The sequence below is a fragment of the Aotus nancymaae genome, unplaced genomic scaffold (assembly GCF_030222135.1).
Source record: "Aotus nancymaae isolate 86718 unplaced genomic scaffold, 86718_ANA_hifiasm-v0.15.2.pri h1tg000064l_0, whole genome shotgun sequence".
NCBI classification, from domain to species: domain Eukaryota; kingdom Metazoa; phylum Chordata; class Mammalia; order Primates; family Aotidae; genus Aotus; species Aotus nancymaae.
This window is the reverse complement of record NW_026988478.1, coordinates 4,873,380-4,898,633: the sequence shown is the minus strand read 5'-3', so window position 1 is coordinate 4,898,633 and position 25,254 is coordinate 4,873,380. Positions and strand designations below refer to the sequence as shown.

General features: G+C 52.8%; 2 protein-coding genes across 3 annotated transcripts in view; both read right to left on the bottom strand.

Moving 5' to 3' along the window:
• The window catches only part of SLC28A1 (solute carrier family 28 member 1), a 51,055-nt gene extending 43,063 nt beyond the window's left edge, over positions 1–7,992 (bottom strand). Inside the window, exons 1-5 of one of the 2 annotated variants that reach the window (XM_012448957.2) lie at positions 7,890–7,992; positions 6,049–6,164; positions 4,983–5,094; positions 4,032–4,111; positions 2,152–2,243 (exon numbers count right to left, since the gene is read on the bottom strand). In XM_012448957.2, the coding sequence (XP_012304380.2) occupies positions 2,152–2,243; positions 4,032–4,111; positions 4,983–5,078 (268 nt within the window). In that variant the 5' untranslated portion in view covers positions 5,079–5,094; positions 6,049–6,164; positions 7,890–7,992. Of the gene's footprint in view, positions 1–2,151; positions 2,244–4,031; positions 4,112–4,982; positions 5,095–6,048; positions 6,165–7,889 lie in introns of those variants that run through there. The other variant, XM_012448947.2, reaches the window with a different exon arrangement.
• Positions 7,993–19,343: 11,351 nt separating this feature from the next.
• ALPK3 (alpha kinase 3) overlaps positions 19,344–25,254 on the bottom strand; it is a 58,284-nt gene continuing 52,373 nt past the window's right edge. The window contains exon 14 of the mRNA XM_064366193.1: positions 19,344–24,996. Coding sequence (XP_064222263.1) covers positions 24,651–24,996 — 346 coding nt within the window. The 3' untranslated portion in view covers positions 19,344–24,650. The remainder of the gene's footprint in view (positions 24,997–25,254) is intronic.

The following is a 25,254-nucleotide window of genomic DNA, read 5'->3' as shown; positions in this document are numbered from 1 at the left end:
TCATTTCTCTATCACAGCTACTCCCACAACGCCTCTGAGCAGCCTCCCCAGGAAAGAGGTGATGTCCTAAAGATATTGAAAAGCCAGAGAAATCAAAAGTCACCCAGAAACAGTCACTGCTGACCACTGCAAGGGATCATTTAATGGTTCAGACTGCATTCCCCACAGCCATGGCAAATGCAGAAACGGATGAGGGGTAATTTTCATTCTCTACCGGAGAGAATTCAATTGTTCTTCAAGAGAAACAAATCGGATCTGAGTGAAGGAGGCAGCCACGGAAACAGACAGCCTGGCTTCAGACTCTGCCAAAGGTGGACGTCACCATCTCAGACACACTGCCTAGGAGGAAGCTGTGAGGGACATGGACCCCACCATCTCAGCAGATCACCCTACTTCCGAGTTCACCAAGCAGGCCGGGGTCACTGCCGCCTCTCTCACTGCCCTTCCTCTCCAGAGCACCTATCATGAGCTCTCCATCTGTACCCATCCTCCTTTTTCTTTTTTTCATTTATTTTTATTTAATTTTTTTGTAGAGATGGGGGTCTTGCTGTGTTGCCCGGGCTGGTCTCAAACTCCCGGGCTCCAGCAATCCTCCCACTACAGCCTCCCAAAGTGCTGGGATTGCAGGCGTGAACCACCCACCATGCCTGGCCCTCTTCAATTCCAACCTGTCAGGATGAGGTGAGCTTACCCCGCGAAGACCCACCCCTCCCCATGGGATGGGAGCTCTTCCAGTCTGTGCCAGGGGACCTCGCTGCACTGGCATCTCTTCATCTCCCGTTCCTTCTGCGACCTCCGCACCTCGGCTCGTACACACACAGTCTCCCATCCCAAACTCATCACACGCATCCTTGAGCCTGGGCCACACCCTGCCCATTCATCCTCCCTGCCTCATCTCATAAAAATGGATCCCAAAAGCCTTTTACCCTTGCTGTCTGCACAGCCTCATCTCCCATTCGCTCCAATTCAGTTTTTGCACCTACACCCTAAGTCACCAGTGGCCTCCTTGTCCCTAAACCGGGGGACGTGGCTCGGTTTTGGTCCTGCAGGTCTTGCAGAGATGCTGTCGATCTTTCCCTCCTTGAAACCCTTGCGCCTTCGGCTGCCGCCAGCCCCTTCCGTGTGGCTGGTCTCCAGGCTTCTGTCCTTGACCCACTTCTCAATTCATTCTCCAAGTGTGCCTGGGGAGCCTCCCCTCCCCCTCAGATGGCCCAGCAGTGGTACCTCCAACAAACTGTCCGAATTATTCCCCTTCCTGCCAAGACTCCCTCCTGCATGCGTGTTCTCTAGCTCTGTGGAAGGCACCATCACCCTCCCCCGACCCTGGCAGGCCCCTGGGGCAGTCCTGATTCAGGGTCTCCTTCGCGCTGCACACCCAGTGGTTCCCAAGTGCCGCGGGCACTGCTTTCTAGGACCTCTCCCATCACCCGCCGGCCTTCCACCACCTCGTTCTCACACACGCGCCGCAGCCCCCACTGTCTGCTTCTCCCCATCTTTCCTGCCCTCTGTCCAGGTCCCACAGTGTGAATTCCACCTTGACGCTTCCCTGTTCAAACCCTTCAGTGGCTCTCCCTGGCCTTGTGGGTAAAATCCAAGTCTGAGAGCATCCTCCCATCTCCCTGCCCACTCCCCATCCTGGGCCCTTTCCCATCCCTCCAGCCCCATCCCCTGGCACTCCTTGTCTAGAACTTTACCCCGCAGACCTTACAGGGCAGACATGGGACTTTATCGAAACCCACACCCTGCCAGTTTCACCTTTGCTCCTGTGACTCCTCCGTATGGAGTGCCTTTGCCCTCCTTAGTGTCCTTCCCCTCCACCTGGCTAACTCCTAATCAGCCCGTGAGGCTCCAATGTCACCTCCTCCTGGAAGTCCTCCCTGACCATCTCCCGTCCCGCCTTGGTGCTCCCAGATGACTCGCTGCATTATGTGGGACTATTTCTTCCCCTTCCCTTACTGAGGAGGGAGTGCCTTGGGAACAAGATCTGGCCTGGCTTAACTGATGTCTCAGCACCCAGCAAGGGAGCTGGCCCTGAGCTGGTGCTCAACAACGATTTGTTGGGTGATTGGGTATATGAATGGCCCCGCCCTGAGACCTGGGTAGCTGAGGCAGGAATCACTGTGTCCTGGGTAGTGCCGGCCCCGGGCTCACCAGTGCAGAGCAGGCCTGTGCCGATCCATCGAAACAGCTGCATGTGCTCCCTGCAGAAGCTTCGGGCTCTCAGGGCTGGCTGCAGCTTCCTCCTGGGAACAGGACCAGCAGGGTCTGTGAGTGCATGAGCGGACCCCACCTGGGGGAGATCCTCAGCACCTCCACTCACTCAGGGGTGTCCCCGGTAAAGTGGCAACAGGGACAAGCCAGGGCTTGCCTTGACATCCCCACAGGGCTGCAGGGCAACCCCAGCCCAGGGCAAACGTAGAAATGGTTCGGCCCTTCCTGCCTCTGTGGCTGCACAGACTGGAGCAGCACCCACAGGCCCCACTAGCCCAGTGATGATCCCCGCCCCAGGGCTCGGGAGGAAGTCTACTGAAAAGCAGAACCTCATCACCGTACGAAAATGTGGCGGCGAGCCAGGGGGCTCACACCTGTAATCCCAGCACTTTGGGAGGCCCAGGCAGGTGGATCACTTGAGCCCAGGAGTTCAAGACCAGCCTGGGAAACATGACAAACCCCATCTCTACCAAAAATACAAAAATTAGCCGGGCGCGGTGGTGTGCACCTATAGTCCCAGCTACTCAAGAAGCTGAGGCTGGAGAATCGCTTGAGCCCGGGAGGTGGAGGTTGCAGTGAGCCAAGTGGTTGATCGGCCACAGCACTCCAGCCCAGGCAACAGAGTGACAGCCTACCTCAAAAAAAAAAAGAAAGAGAAAGAGAGGGGAGGGGAGGGAAGGGAAGAGGGAAGGAAAGAGGGAAGGGAAGGGAAGGAGGGAGGGATCGAGACAGACAGACACGGCTGGCTGCCTCCCTCCTCTGTTGTTCACCCATCTGCCCATGGAACAAGGTGGAAAGGCTCCCAGCTCTAGGTTCATCCCCTCAGGACCCAGGACACTTAGCAAATGAGTCGGTGGCTCCCTTTCCAGAGAGAAGATGCTTGGAACAGCCTGCCCCTGCCCGGTGGTCACACACCCCCACTGCCTTTGGGGCCCAGCCAATTCTTGCCGGGTCATTTGGTCACGGTCTGTCTCTGGAGGAAAGGCTGGTAGCTCAGTAGCCTCTGGGGTCTCACAGGTGAGCACCTAGTAGATGCCCACTCAATGCTCATCGGAACCCACCAGGTGCCATTTTAAGGAGCCTCTCACCCCCTCTCAGTCCTCACCTCCCATCTCCTGAGAGGCTGGGGGAGGGATTCTTCCCCTGCCCCATGCCCAGGCAGAGATGGAATCTCTCCCCCTCCACCCCTCTGCCCTTCGTGCTGTCCTCAGCTCCAGATCTGGCCAGCGAGGACCCAGGCGGCCCAGGCAACAGGAGGCAGAGTTCTAGGCTCACCTTGGCCACTCATTGCCCATGCCACCCAGCTGGTCCCTTCCCCTCTCTGGGCTTCTACCTCCCCATGGAAAATCAGATTTTTTTTTTTTTAAAGACAGGGTTTCACCACATTGGTCAGGCTAATCTTGAACTCCTGACCTCAGGTGATCTGCCCACCTCAGCCTCCCAAAGTGCTGGGATTACAGCCATGAGCCACCGCACCTGGCTAAAATCAGAATTTTTAACTGGAGTCTTGGGACTCCCAGAGGTACCCCAGAGACTGAATGGGGGTAGAAGGCAGAAGCCGGAGGTTGAGAGGGAGGCCTGGCTGGTTCAGGGCAGGCCCACGATATATACTGGGGTTCCTGACGGGATTTCATTCCAGCTACTCAAAGGCAGGTGGGAGCCTGTGACTTGGCGTGCGTGTTGGCTAAAGCTCCTTTATTCCTTCCCTCAGCAAAGGTTCCCGTGCCCCCACCCCCATCCTCCAGTAGGCCCAGCTCCCCATCCTGTTCCCAAGCAGCCTCCACCCCAGGCCCGCCCTTGTCCCTGCAGAGATCACCTACCATCTGAAGAAGGTCTTCTGCCCCGCCTCGCTCCGGCTACCTCTCATCTCCGAGTTGCTTCTAGGGAGCTGGCCTTCCTCCTACAGCCAGCAGGGAGCTGTCAGGTCAGCCTGTCCCTTACCCACCCGCAGGAACTTACAGCTGGGGGCCCTTGGTGAGACCCTGGCTGAGGAGGGGCCTGGGCTGGAGCACAGGGAGGAGTGAGAAGGCTACTTAACTGGATTCTGCGAGGCAGGCCCTGAGCAGCTACTGCGTGCAGGGCTGTGCCGGACACATCCTGCCCTCAGCGAGCTCACGGTCTGCAGAGGGACGGACACCTGTGACCCTGCTGTGGCTGGTGGGGCCTGAGAGGAGGCCTGTAAGGGAGGTCCCAGGCAGGGCACCTCATCGCACAGCCCCGGGGCGACGCACCCCCCAGTCTGTGGAGCTGTTTTGGGTGGGGGGGTATTCTTGCAGATGATAGCATGAAAGGAGCGGCCCAAGGGACGAGGGCAGTGAAGGGGAGGGGGCTTTGTCAGAGGAGGCTGGGAGGGTGTCCTATGAGGCTCAGGTCCTGGGCGGTGGCCTCCACCTGACCTGGCCACCCGAAAGCAAGGACGAGACCACAGGTTCCTCGAAGGCTGAATTTCCTCAGAGACCCCCTCCCCCGTCATCTGGTTTTGATCCTCACTCTGTAGGTCACACCTCCAATGCCACTTCCTCATTGGGGCCTGCCCTGCCCTTTCAGACTATAGTGCACACAGCACTGCTCAGTCAATGTTTAATGAGTGAAATAAAGGGGGCTGAGGAGGCGGGCGCATTGGGAGGTTCCTACCTGTGCAGCAAAGAGGTAGGCGGGGGCAGAAGGATGGGGTGTGAGGGAAGGTGGTGAGCGAAAGCCCCACCACCTCGGCAGCCGGGCTCAAGCCGAGGAGGCTCAGGGTGGGGATGAGCGAGGGGGAGGGCACAGACCAGGCTTTCCAAGAACTCAGCTCCCATGTTCTCCAGCCCCTGGGCCACAGGTGTGAGAGAGATGGACTCTCTTCGTCTTGAGGGGTCGTTCTCCATGGGCCAGACCTTCCAACTGAAAGACAAATCAGGGAGGGCCCAATGCGGAAAGGAAGGCCAGGCAGGACCCAGGTTAGGGGCCTGGAGAAGGGGGAGAGGGCTGGGTGGGGGAGCAGATGCTTGGCACAGCCAGAGCCCTGCCTGGGGCCACCTGTGCCATCCCAGAGCTCACTCCTCCTTGTGCCTGGGACTGCAGCTTTGGCTCCCCAGGACATGGAGGAGGTTCCCCTTCCTTTATGTAGAGACTGGGTCTCCCTAAGTTGCCCAGGCTGGTCTCGAACTCCTGGGCCCAAGGAATCCTCCCACCTCAGCCTCCCAAAGTGTTGGGCTTACAGACGTGAACCACCACCCCAGCCTGCACCCTCATCTGAAGCTGTGAGAGGCAAGTCCTTGTGAACTCTGGGAGTTCCAGGCAAAAACAGCAAATTCTGCTCACTTTGCAGGGAAGGAAAGTAAGGAATTGTATACAGCAGGCATATACACCTGATACAGGCACTTTTCTTAAGAGAGGCCCTAGCTTTCATCACTCCCTACAACAGCTTCAAACTATTACCATTAAGCAAGACCTTTATTGTATTCCACTTTTCCATCTCTGAAAGTTGGAAATTTAACACCCTTAAAGACATCACTCCGGTCCCTGGATCCAACTGTACCTGAAACCAGCCTACCCCTGGACTTTTCCATTGCAAGAACCAATATAGTTCCTTCTTTGCTGAAGCTCAGCTCATAGGTTTAAGCTTATGTGTAAATAGGAGTGCTAACTGACACCTTTTCTCTCCCCACTCTTGTTCCCGCTCCTTTTTCTCCCCTTGGGAAGTGCCCTACTCTATTCAAATGCTGGCCCAGTTAGGCTGACACACTCAGAGGCCCGTGCATGTGCGCGCGCACACACAGGCAGAGGCTGGAAATGCCCCGCTCACCCACAGACGCACAGCGGCGCACGCAGAGGCAGAGCCCTATTTCTACTCACGTATTCGTGGTTAACAGGCCGCTCTCAGAGACAGAGGGAAGCACACGTCTCTGTGGGGACAAGCTGGGTCCAACCTGCTTTTGCTCTGACCTGCCTTGTCACTTCCGCAGAAATCCCTGGGCAGAGTCCAGGGTCGGAGTAGGTTGGGCCTGCCACCCAGTTCTGGCCAGCACCTCCCCAGAGGCCAGGGCCACAGCCAGGGTGGGGACCCCAACCCAGCCTCAGGGATACAGGAGGCAGGCCCACTTGTAACCTGGCTCCCTGCAGCTCCTGCCCGCTGGCTGCTGCTTCTCCATCAGAGATGCCCTCCTCTGCTCTCTCCCCAGTTCCCAAACCGGCCTGCTTGGGCACCTCTTCCAGGAAGCCACCTATGTGATTCCTTCCCTCCCGTGGCCTCCTCTCCCCAGCCAGGCTGTTAGCTTCCTGCATTTATCTTTCATTTTGCATCTTGCTCTGTCTCTCCTTCTCACTGGATCGGAATTTATCATAACAGCAATCGATTTTCCTAGCTGGAAAATGAGGAACGCAGTGGAGCTTCAGAAATAGTAAAAGCGTTTCAGGTACGTCAAGAAAACAATACGAATCCACCATTTCCCCTTCACTTCATCTTTGTTAAATGAATGCCTTAGCCAACAGTGAGCAAAGTGAAGGACTGAACGCTTTAGCTCTTCAATCCTCCAAGTAAACATTAAACTCATCTGACGGGGCTGCCAACCTCTCTTTAATAATTAATGGTACACGCTCAGGACAAAATCCTCGATGCCGCCTAAATCCTTCCCGGTAGTGGCTCATCCTGGTTGTTTGGGAAGTTTGGAGAGGATGGTGGATGGATACCCACTGTCTTTGAAAACATTTTTTCTTCATCTGTCATTTGAATTACCAAAGCATTACAAGCACATCGTTAAACATTTAAACATCAGAGAAAAATACAGGATGAGGGGAGTTAAAATCCCAGGCTCTGAGCCCCAGGGATGACCGTGGTCGAGTTTGTCACAGTTTTCTCCACTCTTTCCTAAATGCATATTATTTTATGTTATTCATTTTCCAACAGGAGATCACACAACTGTTCTCATAATGTGATTTCTCTAGCAGAGTTCCACACCCTATTGAGAGCCCCTGTGTTACCTCGATTGAAAACTAGTGATGGATCAAGACTCTACCTTAAAAAAAAAAAAAAAGATAGGGGGCCAAGCACAATCCTTCACGCCTGTAATCCCAGCACTTTGGGAGGCCAAGGCAGGTGGATCACTTGAGGCCAGGAGTTTGAGACCAGCCTGGCCAACATGGCAAAACCCTGTCTCTACAAAAAATACAAAAATCCGCCGGGTGTGGTGGCAGGCGCTTGTAGTCCCAGCTACTCGGGAGGCTGAGGCAGGAGAATCACTTGAACTCAGGAGGCGGAGGTTGCAGTGAGCCGAGATTGCACCACTGCACTCCAGCCTGGGTGACACAGTGAGACTCTACCTCAAAAGAAAGAAAAGAAGAAGGAAGGAAGGAACGAAGGAAGGAAGGAAGGGAGGGAGGAAGAAAAGAGAGAGAGGGAGGAAGGAAGGAAGGGAGGGAGGAAGAAGGAAGGAAGGAAAGAGAGAGAGAGAGGGAAGAAGGAAGAAGAAGAAAAGGAAAGAAAACTCAATGTTTTCTCTCAGCAGGTTCCCGTCTCCGTCTCCACGGGCAGCCACCACGGGGATGGGCACGGAGCTGTCCTCGAAGGGTCCTCACCAAGCCCCAGTGAAGGGAAAATGGACGCTGCCTGCTTCTCCTCTCTGCCCTGCGCTGCCCCCTTCCCCTCCCTCGTGTCTCCAGGCCCGCCTCCCTCCTCTCCCGCCGTCCTTTCCTCTCACCCCTGGTTCTGTCGGCGCCCAGAGGGACGCCAGGAGCTCAGCACGTCCGGCAGCAGCCATGCTTGCTTCGAAACATTCCCGACATTGCAGCTTCGAGCCTTCACGTGGCTGTGGGCTCCACTCTCTGCAACAAGGATTTAATGCGCTCTGCGTCTTGGGATGGACCTTGAGCTTGGAGCCCAGAGGTCTCCATTCCTGACTGTCAAAGTTGACCTGCTGCCTCCTCTGGGGGTGGGTAATGGAACCTATGAGGAGTCGATGCGCTCCTGCTTGGGAAGTGCCTGGCAGGGAGTCCAGCAACACCAGGCTGGCAGGTGCCATCTCTGTCATGTGTCCGGTCTCCCATCGGGGCTGTCCTAACACACTGCTCCCTCCTCCAGGCCAGGAGACCCCGGGCTTCTCCCTTGCCCCTCCCCTCAAGGAGGCGTGGCCATCAGGGATCCCAGCCCCCATAAGCCAAGTGCTCTTTTCAAGTGGAATTTGGCAAAAAAAAAAAAACACAGGCTGGGGAGTTGGGAAGCTGGATAGATTGGGGTGGAGACCTCAGGGAAAGACCAACAGCTGGAGGACCTCAGGTGTCCCGGCTGTGCCCATCCAGCTGTGGGACCTCAGCACGTCCTTGGGCTCCTGGGTGGCCTGTTTCCTGAGACAGTCTCTGAGGCCCAGCACGCCCACTGGGACCCGATCAGTGAGACCAGGGCTGAGCCGGGCCAGGGCGGAGTGGGGAGAGGACGGCATATATATGCATAGATAATTTCCCTCGAAATCCCGCAGAGCTCAGAACTAAAACTTTTCTGGTTTTAGTTCTTCTGCAGGCCACCTCCTGTTTTAGGAGGATTATTGGTCAAAGAGTTGGCGAGAATCCCTTCTTGCCAGGTTCTCACATAATAGGTTATTTTATTTTATTTATTTTATTTTTGAGGTGGAGTTTCACTCATTGCCCAGGTTGGAATGCAATGGCGTGATCTCGGCTCACCGCGACCTCCGCCTCCTGGTTCAAGCGATTCTCCTGCCTCAGCCTTCCGAGTAGCTGGGATTACGGGCATGTATCATCACACCCAGCTAATTTTGTATTTTTTGGTAGAGACAGGATTTCACCATGTTAGTCAGGCTGGTCTCAAACTCCCGACCTCAGGTGATCCGCCCACCTCGGTCTCCCAAAGTGCTGGGATTACAGGCGTGAGCCACCGCGCCCGGCCGGCATTCTATTTTTTTCTCACGATTCTGGCCACACTCATTTCTTGGCTTTTCACAGGCAAGGTCTCTCATTGCATTGATTCGAATATCTAAGCACTAGACAAATAAAGAGGCTCATTCCTCGTCAATTTCCCTGAACGTGATCTCATCCTTCTTCTCTCCTAAACCTGGGATGATTGGCAGAAAGGGCATCCATACAACTTTTTCTTCTGTATTTGTCATTGAAAAATGGACTTCCTGTAGTCAATGGTAGAAACAGTTGATAGTAGCAATAATCCTAGCACTTTGCGAGGCCAAGGCGGGTAGATCACTTGCACCCAGGAATTCAAGACCAGCCCGGGCAACATAGGGAGACCCCGTCTCCCCAAAAAATAGAAAAAATGAGCCAGGTGTGGTGGCGTGCACCTGTAATCCCAGCCACTCGGGAGGCTAAGGTGGGAGGATCATTTAAGCCTGGGAAGTCAAGGCTGCAGTGAGCCATGATCACGCCACTGCCCTCCAGCCTGGGCGACAGAAGTAAGACCCTGTTTCCAAAACAAGAAACAAAAAAATTGATGGCATAGAGCTAAATACAAAGACTGAAGAAATACCTTGTGCTTTGAAACTCTTTACTTGCAACTATTCTAGATTTCCTGTGGGAACAGACTGATCCAAGTGTTAGAGCACGGTGCTCTCCTGGCAACTACAGAGCTGTCCAGCTGCTCCCAGGGGAAGAGAGCATTCCAGCACCCCAAAGCCTGGAAACCCCAGCCTGCTTGGCACGACTATCCAAGTGTCTCCAATATAGTTTCCCCCTTGACCCCCTCTACTCACTGGGAACATCTAGGCACACATGATCATTATCCAATACAAAATGACAGGCTGAGTCCGGGGCTCATCTATCTCAGCAACAAGAGGCCTGGTAGAATTAGGATGCCTGCTCCCACCTGCAAGAGCTCAAGGCCCCAGGCAGGGCGAATTTTACCCAAGCAGTTCAGAGATCACTGTTTCCAAATCTTTAATATTTAATTGGTTGTCCTTCTAAAGTGTATGTCCCTTGTTGTTTACCTTCTTTCTTCTCTTTTTTGAGACCGAGTCTTGCTCTGTCGCCAGGCTGGAGTACAGTGGTGCCATCTCAGCTCACTGCAACCTCCATCTCCTGGGTTTAAGCAATTCCCTTGGCTCAGCCTCCTGAGTAGCTGGGACTAAAGGTGTGTACCACCACGCCCAGCTAATTTTTTATATTTTTAGTAGAGACGGGGTTTCACCGTGTTAGCCAGGATGGTCTCGATCACTGGACCTCGTGATCCACCAGCCTCGGCCTCCCAAAGTGCTGGGATTACAGGCGTGAGCCACCAGGTCCGGCCTGTTGTTTACCTTCTATTCCTCTTGCTTTGCCAGCTCGTATGAGCTTTTTAAATTTATTTATTTATTTATTTTGGAGACAGGGTCTCACTCTGTCTCCCTGGCTGGTGTGCAGTGGTGCAATCTCAGCTCACTACAGCCTCGACCTCCCAGCAATCCTCCCACCTCAGCCTCCAGAGTAGCTAGCTGGGACTACCTGTGTGCACCACGACAATGGCTAATTTTTTTTCTTTTTAAAAAAATTTCATCCTGGTTCTGATATTTATTTATTTACTTATTTTGTAGAGACAGGGTCTTACCATGCTGCCCAGGTCTTGAGTGACCTCCTGCCTCTGTCTCCCAAAGTGCTGGGATTACAGGCGTAAGCCACTGTGCCCAGCCTCATATCAGCTTTTCATGTAGTGAGAGATTGAGATAGTTCCTTTTCAGCTTGATCCAGATCAAGATGTTCTGCAAACCAAGGGAGGTCTTAATTCACGTTATGCTGTTGGGTTCAGAGATGATGTCCTTGTCTACCATAGTTTTATATTAAAGGCTATATCTTCGTGGGTTTTTTTTGTTTGGTTGTTTGTTTTGACATGAAGCCTTGCTCCATCACCCAGGCTGGAGTGCAGTGGCGTGATCTCGGCTCACTGCAACCTCTACCTCCTGGGTTCAAGATTCTCTGCCTCAGCCTCCTGAGTAGCTGGGACTATAGGTGCATGCCACCACACCTGGCTAATTTTTGTATTTTTAGTAGAGACAGGGTTTCACCATGTTGGCCAGGCTGGTCTCAAACTCCTGATCTCGTAATTAACTCATCGGCCTCCCAAAGTGCTGGGATCACAGGTGTGAGCCACTGCACCTGACCATCTTCTAAAGTACACCGTTTTCCTCCAGCCATTGGCAGGGGCTGTGGGGACTACGAATTTGGGTCTCCATCGCCTTATTGGCCAGGTCACAGTGGATAAGCTGGTTCACTATACAGGCAAAAATGATTTCTTGATTGTTCCACCTTCTACCCCTGTCAGAGAAATGGTCTGATATGGCCCTCACTGAGCCTTCGGGTGAAGTCAGATATTTTTACAGGAGTAGTCATGAAGAGGACTTAAGGCCTCCTGGGAGGAGCCAGGAAAATGAATCTACCAAAGACCAGCAGTGTACCCACGGAAGGTGCTGACAGGAGGGATGCCACAAACTAAATACAATGGTTAGGCAGAACAAAGACGGACACCTGTGAACGTCACATCTCGCGTTCAGACATTGAAACTTTCCAAGCATATCTCGCCCCCACCCCCCAGGTGGAATTCCACTGATAGTGTCCGGCCACGGAGTCAAAGGCGTGGCTGCGTCTCTCACTCTACTCTCACTGGTTCCCTCTGTTCTTCCTAGATGGGCCTGCCAATCAGATACCGTGACTCACTTGGAAACACTCCTTTCCATTTCACTACGCCTGTAGAAGCAAGTTTCCTGGTTCCAAGGCCTGTGTCCAGTTCCCTCAGTTCTGCGGCCGTCACAGAAGCTCAATACTGGCCAGCTCATGCGCTGGGAGGCTCAGCTGTAGCGTTTCCTGTTGGTTCCCGCCAGTGTCCATCCCCAGGGCAGTGAGGGTCCCCACAGGGATGCGAGCTGGAAAGGCAGTACGCAGGGGCGTGGCGAGAGACCTTTGTTAGCCACCCCACCCTCAGGAAATGGAGAGGCACCGCTCCAGGGTTGGAGGGGACAGCAGTGTGTGAGGGGCCCTGAGATGGATCCTGAAGTTCCAGGAGACGGTGACAACAATGGTTCCAGCTGGCACACTTAAGAGCTTGGCAGACGCCAGGATCTATGATAAGAGCCTAACCTGCCCTATCTCAACGATCCCTCACAATAAGCCAGTGAGGTAGGCACCGGCCACCATTTCCCCTACCTGTCCTCCCTGGAGGAGTGTGACGGGAGCCAGTACCAGAAAGGGAGCAACTCTTGAGAAGTTGGCCAGCCTGAGGCAAAGCCAGGGGCCACCGCACTGCGTGCTGGTATTTGGAAGATCTGAGCTGGCCCTTGACGTGCCCGCCCCGTGTGACCGTCTCACCGGCTGCATGGGAGGCAGGATGGATTCTGCACCCACACCTGGACTCTACTGCTGTGGATTGTGTTCTCTGGTCAGACTCTGTGCCATCAGTGATACCATGTCTCTGAATGACTTGCTGGGTAAGACGTAGTGTGAATTCTGCAAGGGCTGATTTACTGGGCAGTCGGCCCCATATCCTGAATAAGAATCCAACTGCTCCAAGGATATACGTTTGGCCATGATAGAAAAGATGAGCCACCAAGCGGTGGCTCACGCCTGTAATCCCAAGCACTTTGAGAGGCTGAGGTGGGCAGATCACTTAAGGTCCGGAGTTCGAGACCAGCTATCTCTACTGAAAATGTAAAACGTAGCCGCGCATGGTGGGCCTATACCCACCCAGCTACTCGGGAGGCTGAGGCGTAAGAATTGCTTGAGCCCAGGAGGCGGAGGTTACAGTGAACCGAGATCGCGCCACTGCACTGCAGCCTGGGCAACAGAACAAGACTCTGTCTCCAAAAAAAAAAAAAGAAAGAAAGAAAAGATGAGCCGCCAGCACAGTAGCACACGCCTGTGGTCCTGGTGACTCTGGAGGCAAAGATGGGAGAATTGCTTGAGCTCAGGAGTTCAAAGCTGCAGTGAGCCATGATAACACCACTGCATTCTAGCCTGGGCAATACAGCAAGATCCTGTCCAAAAAAAAAAAGAAAGAAAGAAAAGTCCCAGTGAAATTTCTCTGTCAGCGAGAGCCAATACAGCAGGATGCCTGAAGGATCTTATGCAGATTCCTTAGCCGAGATGAGGATTCTGTTCAAGGGATTTATTGTGGGAGTGTTCTTGGGAGGAGATAAGGGAGGTGGGATAGGGCCAGGGGAAGCAGCAGCAGTGCGGTCTGGCTTTAATCTGATCCCACAGGGACACCCCAGAGCCCAGACTCTCCCGTGGAGTTAGTCCCACTTTGAGGTGAAGCAAGGACAGCCTTTTGAGGCAGTGCCAGTCGTGGGCCAAGGATGGGGGCATGGCGTCAGAGTGGAAGTGGGGATTTCCTCCCAGGGGAGGTGGTTTCCATTTGGCTCAGGACAATGCTTCAGAATGTGTGTTCTTGGAGCAGTTGATTCTTATTCTCTGAGCTACCCCAGCAAGCTGCAGAGAACGGGGAGCTGTGAGTTGCTACCAACTAACAGTGCCTGGGGGATGGGTTCCCTGAGGGGAAGGGCATCTGGGCAGGGCACCAGCAGCATCCACTCCAGTTGAGAACCGGTTGCTTCTGTTGGCTGGAAGCAGGGTGCAGGCGCCTGTGGACCATCGCAGGCACGGCCCATGACCAGGCAGGGCGTCTCCCCAACAGGCATTCTGCCTGCCTTGAAGGGGTGGGTCTCAGGGAGGACCCTGGCTTTCTCCGCAGCTTTGTTCCAATGAGAATCTTTATCTGGGGTTTGGTGGAACCAAGGCAGCTTAGTGCTGACTCCACGGGAACGTGTGCCATGCTGAGCCTGTGTGCACTACATCAACCACTCAAAAGCCAGTGGCCATGCCAGGCACAGCGGCTCACGCCTGTCATCCCCGCACTGTGGGAGGTTGAGGCAAGTGGATCACTTGAGGCAGGAGTTTGAGAGCAGCTTGACCAACATGGTGAAACCCTGTCTCTACTAAACATACAGTAATTAGCCAGGCGTGGTGGTGGGCGCCTGTAATCCCAGCTACTCGGGAGGCTGAGGCAGGAGAATCGCTTGAACCCTGGAGGCGGAGGTTGCAGTGAGCTGAGATCGTGCCACTGCACTCCAGCCTGGGGGACAGAGCGAGACTCCATCTCAAAAAACAAACAAACAAAAAAGGCCAATGGCCAGAGTGGCTGACTGGACACTACCTCAGCCCAGAAATCCACGTGGTCATGTCCTTTTGAAACTCCACCATCCAGGTATGTGTCCCAAGTTCCAGGGCGAGGGTCCTTCACCCTCGTGTGTGGTGCGTCCTTGAGGCCCTTTGGAAATAATAGGAAGGGCCATCTCTGAACCCCGTCAGTTCTGAGATAGACGGGGCCTCATGGGAATGAGGCTCACGGCCTCCGGGTGTCAGTAGGGGGCGCCTCCTGTCCAGAGGTAGCTCCAGCCCGAACACCAAGAGCCTCCTGAAGAGACGCTGCCAACCCACTGAATTCCAGGCACCTCGCATCGCACTGAAACTTAACGCAGCTCGGATTTGCCTCGGTCGAGTGGGACCCAACCCGCTCAGGCAGCTCCTGAAGCAGAAGTTGGAGTCGCTCTGTTGGCCTGCCCACTTCAAGAAAGGTCCAAATAAGGGACCAGCAAAAGAAGTTGAATGGAAGGTCACCACTAGACAGGGCTGGGGAGCCAGAGGCCAACCCCGTTGCCCCCCAGATCCCACCCAATTACAGACAAGTCATTTTTCACTTCTGGTACCAACCTCTATAAATAAAATAGATAATAGATACATAGATGACAGATTTTAAAATATCAATATAGGTACTATTTTTATCTATCTATCTATCTATCTATCTATCTATCTATCTGCCTATCTAGCTATCTATTCACTTACTGTTGCCCAGGCTGGAGCGTAGTGGCGTGACTATGGCTCACTGCAGCCTCAATCTCCTGGGCTCAAGTGATCCTCCTGCCTCAGCCTCCCGAGTACCTGGGACTACAGTCACACGCCACCACACCTGGCTAATTTATTTTTTGTAAAGACGTGTTTCACTATGTTGTCCAGAAGGGGCCTCAAACCCCTGGGCTGAAGTGATCCTCCTGCCTCAACCTCCCGAGGTGCTGGGATTACAGGCATGGGCCATTGTGCCTGGCCTTTTATTTTCAACTTTAGACATTATCTATTGACTCTCTGTATAACAAAGCTTTAGCTCTCTGATGTTGACGGTTATAGTACTATTCTCACTTCTTCTCCTCACAATGCTGCTGTTGGGATCAATTATTACTCCTGCATGGGCTGGCACGGCAGAGCAGAGAGCTGGAGGAGCCTCAGTTTCAGGGACATCCTGGAGCTGCCATGCCAGCCCTAGGTAGATCAGGTATGGATCCCCTGTGGATTCCCACTGCACTCCAGCCTGGGCTAATTTTTATATTTTTTGTAGAGATGTGGTTTCGCCATGTTGGCCAGGCTGGTCTCAAACTCCTGTCCTCAGGTGATCCACCTGCCTCAGCCTCCCGAAGTGTTGGGATGCCTACAGACTTCATCCCGAGGAAGAAATAACTTCGTCTTATTTAAGATCACTGTCATTCAGGGCTCTGTGATTTCCAGTTGTAGCTGATCCTGGCTGATACACATTGCTCTTAGGATTTTTGCAAATATCCTTCCATGACTTGGCCCTGCCTCTGAGCCTCATCTTGTGCTAGGTCTTATTCCCCAGGTATGAGCTTCCATTCTGTGCCTCTCGCAGCTGGGCCGGGAGCTCTCGCACTAGTCATTTCCTCCACCTGGCATGCTTTTCTCCTTCCACTTCCTCTCACCACATCCTTCCCATCTCAGATCAAATGTCGAGGCCAGGTGCGGTGGCTCATGCCTGTAATCCCAGCACTTTGGGAGGCCAAGGCAGGTGGATCACTTGAGGTCAGGAGTTCAAGACCAGTCTGGCCAACATGGTGAAACCCTGTCTCTACTAAAAATACAAAAATTAGCTGGGCGTGGTGGTACATGCCTGTAATCTCAGCTACTTGAGAGGCTGAGGTAGGAGAATCACTTGAATCCGGGAGGCAGAGGTTGCGGTGAGCGGAGATCGCACCACTGCACTCCAGCCTGGGCAACAAGAGTGAAACTCCTTCTCAACAAAAAAAAACCTGTCAAGCCTGAGAGAGGCTCCTAAGCCCATCAGATGAGGTCCTATCCCTGGCCGGTATTTTCTCCTATTCTGTTTCACAGCCCTTCATGCTTACGTATTTGCCATTAATTATACATGTATACATTTCTGGTGTGTTCCCCCACTAGACTGTGAGCTCCATGAGGGAGGAATCTATGTCTGTTTTGTTCACTCTTATGAACACAGCATATACAATAGGCAATCTATAGATATTAGAAAAAAACTATTGTAAAAAAAAAAAAAAGGAGGTACCTTGGTTCAGAGAGGTTAAGCAACAAGCTCTATGTCACACAGCCAGCAAAGCGGGATTTGAACCGAGGCTTGTCTGAGTTGTCCTAAGTTCACCAAATCTGCGAATTTGGATTTTCTTGAACCATTCCCTTCAGAAGAAGAGGAGAACTGACTATCAGGTAAACACAGTGTCCAGGCTACTGGGTGATCAAATTACTCATTGAAAAAAAAATTAATTAAAAAAAAAATTTTTTTTTTTTTTTGAGACAGAGTCTCACTCTGTCACCCAGATCGAGTGCAATGGCACGATCTCGGTTCATTACAACCTCTGCCTTCTGAGTTCAAGTGATTCTCCTGCCTCAGGCTCCCGAGTAGCTGGGACTACAGAAACGCACCACCATGCCCAGCTAATTTTTGTATTTTTAGTAGAGACGGGGTTTCACCATGTTGGCCAGGCTGGTCTCAAACTCCTGACCTCAAGTGATCCACCTGCCTCAGCCTCCCACAGTGCTGGGATTACAGGCGTGAGCCACCATGACTGGCCAAATTTAATTTGTTAAATAGAGACAGGGTCTCACTCCTGGGCTCAAGCGATCCTCTCATTGAAAATTAGCAAGGTGAGTTTTTCATGTGTGAGTTCCATTTTACTGTAAATTTAACCAGAATGAGATAGCCTCCCCGAGTGATCAGCTCAGGGGTATGGGGAGTATCAAGTTACAAAACTGAAACCCAGACCCTGCCCTGGGATAAGTTTACCAATTTAGTGCCACTCATCAAGGCCTCTCCATGGCACTAACCCTTGTGCTGAGAGCCATCTTTCCCATTTCCAGTGGCTGCTCTCTGGGGTCAGAATGAGCTAGGACTCTCTTACTTTGTATTCCGTACTAACAATTCTTCCAGTAACATTACCACCCACCTCCGGTTTTTTGGTGAAATTTGTTTTTTGGGTTTTTTTTTGGTGTGGTTGGGGTGGGCAGAAATCGCCACTTTCTCACAGTAGTCCTGCTGTCCCAGGCCTCAAGGATACATGTGACTCAAGCCAGGCCAATCGGATTGCCTTTCTTGAGTGGAGGCACACAGTAACCAAAGGCAGAAGGGTGCACTTAGGGTGATGGTCAGCAAGTTCCTCAGGCCAAAGTCCTCAGAGCTGCCCTGGTTACCATTGTCCCCTAAGCTTGTCATTCAATTCTTCTTTCAGACCAGTGGGTTACCCTGGCATCCTTTTGTTCTTACTTAAGTCAGAGCCAGTTTATTGCTGGCAGTCAGAGAACTGTAACGGAGGGTGACATTCATAGGGAAGATGGTAAAGGACATGGACTCTCTCCTTTTCCAGAAAACAAGAGGGGTTTTGGAATTGGTTATGGAGGTGAGATAGAGTGAAGAGCACTGAAACTCCTGTTTCTATTCAGGGATGGGAAGGTAGCAGCCTTTCTACATCACTGGATACTTTTTAAAGCTAGAGGATGGGCCTGGTGCAGTGGCTCACAACCGTAATCCCGGGACCTCGGGAGGCTGAGGCAGGCGGATCACTTCAGGCCAGGAGTTTGAGACCAGCCTGGCCAACATGGCAAAGCCCTGTCTCCACTAAAAACACAAAAACATTTAGCAGAGCACAGTGGTGCATGCCTGTAGTCCCAGGTGCTCAGAGGCTGAGGCGTGAGAATTACTTAAACCAGTAGGCAGAGGTTCCAGTGAGCCAAGTGTCCCACTGCACTCTAGCCTGGGCGACACCCTGTCATACACGCACACACACACAGCTGGAGGGGCCGGGCACGGTGGCTCACGCCTGTAATCCCAGCACTTTGGGAGGCTAAGGCGGGCGATTATGAGATCAGGAGATCGAGAACATCCTGGCCAACATGGTGAAACCCCGTCTCTACTAAAAAAAAAAAAAAAAAAAAAAGCCGGGTGTGGTGGTGGGTGTCTGTAGTCCTGGCTACTCAGGAGGCTGAGGCAGGGGAATCACTTGAACCCAGGAGGCAGAGGTTGCAGTGAGCTGAGATCGTGCCACTGCACTCCAGCCTGGCGACAGAGCAAGACTCCATCTCAAAAAAACAAAAACAAAACAAAACAAAAAACCAGAAAAACAAACAAACGAAAGTTAGAGGCTGATCATTAAAATCCTCCCTCCTCAAGGCATGGAATGAAACCCCTACCTTTTTATTACTGGGTAGAAATTCCCCTATGGCTTGAAGCCACTGAGCTTGCTTAAAAACTAACCCAGAGTCTGATTCTGCAAAAGTGCTAGATTCACCACCGATTGAATTCATAACCTCATTCAGTTTCAGAACAAGGTAGCATCCTGTCAGCTGGATTAATGATATCTGGGAGTATTCAAAGGACATAAAAAGGATAACCCTCCAGAAATATTTCCTTCCAACCTCCACTGCCGGGAAAGGCGCACCTCTCTCTTGCAGAAGAAAGCAAAGTTGCCCTCCTGCCCCACACCACGTTATGCCAGCAACCAGAATCCACACTCAGCATGTGCCAGGGGATGAGAAGCTAAATCAGATCAGGAAAGAGGCGAGTGATATTCTGAAGAAACTGCATGAACTGGCAAATATATTGTCAACAAATAAATGGTTTGTTTTTTGAGACAAAAAATGGTATCCCTCTGTCACCCAGGCTGGAGTGCAGTGGCATGATCTCAGCTCACTGCAGCCTCAGTCTCGTGGGCCCAAACAATCCTCCCACCTCAGCCCCATAAAAAGCTGAGACTGCAGGCATGAACCCTGATGCCTGGTTAATTTTTCTTTTATTTTGTAGAGACGGGGTCTCCCTGTGTTGCCCAGGCTGTGGTGGACCTTTTAAAGGCTGTGTGACCAAGATATAATTTTGGTTCAGGTTGTCTTTATTGATACGTGCACTCAGCAGAGATTCTACATTCTATGTAAAAGCTCAAATCACCAGATACAGTTATTATTTTAGGGGGGCTTGGATAATACAAATCTGGACCAAATGTTGGCCCATGCTAAATTATATCAAAAGACCAAACATCCAAGAAAGGCAGGAATTCAAAGATTTCATTAGATAAAAATGCTTGATTGGGTCCCTGGCATGCACCCAGCCCATCGACCCCCCTCACTGCCCTCTGGTGGGACCCAGAAGATGGGCTCTGTTCTTGCCATGAGAAATACATTCACGCGGCTCTGCTGATCTTCCTCTCTAGGCCTGGGAGGCTGGTTGGAAGAGCTGCTGTGAACATGGGCTCCCTGATCTCAGCAGCAGAGATAGACAGAAGGAACAAAGCAGGGTGCTCATCGTAATGGACAGGGCACAGAAACCAGACCTGGAGCTTGGGTCCCAGGATGAAAAAGGCCAGACGCTCCTAGGATATGGCCTAGTAATGACCTTAACTAAAGACTTCTGGGCCAACAGGCCCGTCTCAAGCTGCCAAAGTCAAGTCAAGATCTCCCACTTGATTTCCAGACCTTAAATGGAGAGGAAGTCAAATGTGTTTTTGAAAGAAAAACCTATTTTAACACTTAGAGGCGTGTTGTGAAGCTTCCTTGCAGCCTTCCGCGAAGGGATCTGTAGCCATTCATCTGGGACTACAGAAGGAACAGGAAATTGGCAGTTGCCTGGTGCCTTGACCAAACATATGTGAATCAGAGTGGGGGATGAATCATGTTAAAATCTACCCCTTCTATTATTTATTTTTGTATTTTTTGAGACAGAGTCTTGTTCTGTTGCCCAGGCTGGAGTGCAGTGGTGTGATCTCGGCTCACCACAACCTCCACCTCCCAGGTTCATGCGATTCTCCTGCCTCAGCCTCCCAAGTAGCTATGACTACAGGCATGTGCCACCACACCCGGCTAATTTTTGTATTTTTAGTAGAGATGGGGTTTCACTATGTTGGCCAGGCTGGTCTCAAACCCCTGACCTTGTCATCCACCCGCTTCAGCCTCCCAAATTGCTGGGATTACAGGTGTGAGCCACCGTGCCTGACCTGCCCCTTCTACAAAGTTCTAGGGGTTGAGGGATCTGTTTGAGTCAGAATATTTCCCTAGGACAAATGACTGTATGTTGAATCCCTCACCACTAAGACCTAATCCCAGGCAATATATGCCACTTTGAGGCATCTTGTTCCAACCCATTTACCGACTGACCTAGAAGGCTGCCAGCTTTGGGGTGGGCTTAGAGCAGACGAAGGCATCCCAGCGGGGAAAGTCTTTTGTGCAGCCGGCTCTGCCATCAGGCCACGTGACCTGGTCAATGGTGCACGAGGTATCCGTCCGTCTGTGGCACACTGGGGAGCCATATGTAACCGGTAATAAGTCCTGACAAGAAAATACGATAGGGGAACCCAGGATTTGGAGCCAAGTGATGCTCTTGCTGACAAGTAACCATTATCCTTGTGCAAAACGCCCCTCTGGCTCACCACTGGGCTCTGGGGGAGCCTAAACGCTTGGCCCTGGCACACTTGGTGGCCATGCTGCCGCCCGTGGTGTTATCTGACCCACCTGGCCATAAAGTCTGGCAGGGCCAGTGCACTCTGTTATCAGGTGGACTCTGTTGCTGCAGGCTAGGGCTGTGAAGGCACCAGCGGGTCACGTGTCGGTTGCTCACTCGCTCTCCACAGTACTTCCCCGTCTACACCCGCAGCTCTGAGAGGGGCAGCAATTTGTCTTGGCCCCTTTGGGCCCTTGTTCTGGATCTGGATTTGCTTTTCTTACCCACCATGCCTCTCCCGCCATCAATATCCATGGAATTATCAAATGCCATAGACATCATGTGGCCTTCTCACACCCCGCACCCAACCGGAGAATTCACTTTCCAACAAAAGGAAGCGTTATGGGTTGATGTGTAGGCACTCACTCACCCTCTCAGGAGCCCAAGACCAGCAGCAGCTGGCTTGAGAGTGTGGTGAAATGGTTTACTGAAAACTCAGCTATGGCACCAGAAACAACACCCCGAGAGGCTGGGTCGGGCCTGCAGGAGGCAGCATGCGCTCGGTTTCTCCTTCAGGGATAGGACGCGGTGTGGAGGCGGCCTTGCTACGGCTAGATCTCGATGCGATGCCTTTCTCGTACCTGACATTTGGGACCAGGCTGGTGTGGAGAGCTGAGTCCCCAGTCCAGGAACACATTCTCAAAGACGTAGTAACAATTCAACTGAATTGGAAGCTGCGGCAGCCACTGGGCCATTTCAGGCTCATTATAAAGAGGTCATGGAAGTATCTAGAATGATGAACCTTATTAAGGGAAAATATGATTGCTGCTACGTAAAAGGGGGCAGTAGAGATGGACATGGGGGAGATCCCTGGAGTTTGTCCTGGGACTGCTGTGTCCAATAGTAAATGCCTGTCCCACAGGTAGGACCACGAAGGAGCTTCAGAACTGAAGGTCTGGGTCACTCCATCAAGCCAAAAGTGCGCAATCATAAACAAGCGTGAGTTCTCATGACCAGTTCTAGAAATGGACTGCAGACTTTGCCCATTCTTCCTTCCTTGCTGGGTTAGATGATTTTGGTTGAATATGGTTAATTTTACCAGTTAATCTACAGGTTGTAGAATTTCAAAATGGAATTGTGATAAAACTGAAAGAGGGAGATTATCCCTAGTGACACTGGACTTTGGAGAACAGTAGCCCTGTCTCACCCCTGGAATTAAAAGTTAGCTATGATCCTGAATTCCCTAGGCAGAGAGAAATGCGGCTGTGGTTTTACGTGGGAGAGTTGTGATACGTGAGATGGGAAGGACGGCACGTGTGTTAGCCGCATCTTCAGGGTCTGCCTACCCTTCTGCACCCACCATTTCCACCATGTCCACCCTTCCGACTCCACCATCCTTCCGGCAAGAGTCAGAAGACCTTTGGAAAACTGCCTCCCTCCTACTCTATGAAGCCCTGAGCTCCAGGCCAGATTATGTCACCTGGAATTTGAATCTTGAGTGGAAGGAGACCCACGAGGTCGGATGGCAAGCTGGTGTTGATCTGCCAACCACAGCAGCTCTGGGAGGCAAGGCTTGGAGCTGCCCTGGCCCCCACCCTTCCCAAGGCCAACTGTTCGGCTACTCTTTTGGTTCTGTGAGCTATCCCAGCATCCTTCCCATGAACCCTTTCGCCTTGCTTAAGTTGGTCCTAGTTCATTTCAGTTGGTCAAAACTCAAGAATCGTAACAGGTAGTGTCTCCTGAGATGGCCTCATACATCTTTGCCTCCCAGCAGCTGCCAGCCAGGGTCTGGCATAAAGCAGTGCTCAGTATATGTCTGCTGAATGAGTGGGCGAGTGAATAAATGAATGGGCAGTACTCCAGCTCTCAGTTCACCAAAGTAATCTGAATATGCAGGCTGGGAGAGGTGGGGACACACTGGGGCAGAAGGAAGATGTGGAGTCACCTGAGCACAGAGGAGGTAGAGAAGTCAGAGATGTCACCATGGAGGGGAAATGTCAGGCAAGCGGAGGTTCTGGGTGGGGGTGGGAATGAAGAGCTTCTCTGCAGCTTGAGACGCAGAAAATGGTCAGCAAGCAGCTGAGAGGCAGGTACTGGTGGGCTCCCCGGCTGGTCTTGCTGCAGCCAGAGACAGGGAGTTTCCAGAGCCCCCAGCTCTGTGCTTCCTTCCTGGGTGGCTTTCTTTGTGTTCCTCTTCTGAATGAAGAGCAATTCCAAAGGCGTAAATGCCCAGACACCCTGCTAAGGGGCACAAGCCAGCAGCTCAGTTGTGCAAGCACAGAATGTCTTTCTGTGGCCACAGAAAGCTACAACTGAACTTCGGTCCAGGAACTAAAACACAGATTCATTTTTCTAGTGGGCCCGGGACTACAGGATGCACTCAGAGAGCCTGCCTGGGAGAGGGGGACCCTGACTCCTCAGCCCTCCAACCACACCAGTTGAGGGCAAGCAGGACACACAATGCTGCCTTTATTGCATTCCAAGGGGAGTGGGCTAGCTGCAGACCTACCCCGCCCCAGGCCTCCAGGAGGGATGTTCTGGAAGGACCCAGGCCACTGGGTCCTTGGGAGCCCATACATGAGGGCCCAGAGCTGGGGCCCCAGGATCAAGAACTATGGTTGGGGCAGGGGCCCTAATTCCCAGGCACAGAGACATCCCTCAATCCAAGTGCATGGATAGATTGCATCCCTCCTAGAACACCCAGGGGTAGTCCCATGGGGCAGAGACCTAGCCCTCCATTCCTGGGTGAGAGGGGATGTGAAATTAACTGACTCCACCTCCTTTCAGTATGGAGTACAAGGTCTCTGAGAGTCAACACCTGTCTCTGGCTACAGCTGCTGACACAGCCCTTACACCAGCTCTCACCTCATGAGCAAAGAGCCCGGGAGAAGTCGGGGAAGAGAGTACTGAAGTGGAGTGAGAGGCCAGAGGGTCTGTTCCTCACCTGGGTATTGGTGGGCAGGGGGTGGGGAGCGCTCAAGCAAAGGGCCACGTGCAGAGTCTCGAAGGGCAGGCAGCAGGCTGCAGCTGGGCCCCAAGCCAGGGATGTGGCTGGGGGTGCAAAGGAGCATGGGAAGCAGGTGATGAGTGAAGGAGCTGGAAGAGCATCAACACACATCATCAAAGGCCACTGCACAAGGACATGACAGGCTGCGGAAGGGCCCTGAGCCCCATCTGGGCTCAAGGGCATGTTAGTTGCAGGATAAGCTGAGATCCATGAGCCAAAGTAGCTGGAAGGAGAAGATACCCTGAGAGTCACCAGGCCAGACCAGCAGAGGAAGTGTGGAGCCCTGAGGACGGGGCGAGATCAGGGCCAGGCAAAGGCAGGGGGGTAAATGCTGGCCTGCATGTCCTCACTCAGATTATAACATCTGCTGCCGGATTGGGCTGGGGCAAGGGCTTGGGGTGCAGAACTCATGCAGAGGACTCAGGGGAGCCTCCAGCAGTGGCAAAGTGTAAACTTCAAGGAGGGCCTAGGCCGCCAGGCACTTGGAGGTGGGGCCTGCTTGAGGCCTGGGAACCCTGGGTGACAGTGGCACCAGAAGAGGCCAGTGGGCTATGTGCCACGCACCAAAGCCATCTGATGAGGAGCCGATCCACGAGAGGCTGCTCAGAGAGGTCCCCACTTGGTGCCTCCTCCACACACCTTCTCCAGTTAGTTCCGTATTTGGAAAGTCTCCATCCGGTTTAAGCTGCTTCCTGGTTGGTCTGCTGCTGGGTGGAGGCCCCCAGCCTCCTGTTGAGGCTACCGCATGCCCTGGGCCTTGGAGCCCTCCTCTTGAGTGGGAGGCTGTCCCAACGACTGCACGGTGACCGCCTCTGAGGCTTGAGGGGCGGTCTTGGCACTTGGAGCACTCTTCCGGGTGCCCTGAGGACTAGGGAGGCCTTTCTTCTGGGGCTGAGGACTCAGCTGGGAGCCTTTCCTGCCAGCAGACGGACTCTTAGAGCCTTTGGCTTTGGCCTGGGGGTGGGCTGCCTCAGGGCCCTTGAGGGGTGTTAGCCCCAGCAGCTCACAGTAGGCGTTGCACTGGTGAGAGGAGGCGAACCGGTTCAGCAGGGTAGGGAAGCAGCTTTCTTTGAGGCCCTGGTATCTGCAGCCAGACAGGAAGAGCTGAATGGGGGTCCCACCCAGAGACACAGCTCCTTGGGGGGCTGACTCTCGGGTTGCCATTATTAGGATGCCGTGACCAAAGTACATCCTATCCTATCTGAGGGCGATGGGGAGTCTCCCTTGGGTGCTACCTCACGTGGCAGCAGCTAAAACCTCCATTTTTCCTTTTTTTTTAGTAGAGACTCTCTACATGGCCCAAGCTGGTCTCAAACCTCAAACTCCCGGGCTCAAGAAATCC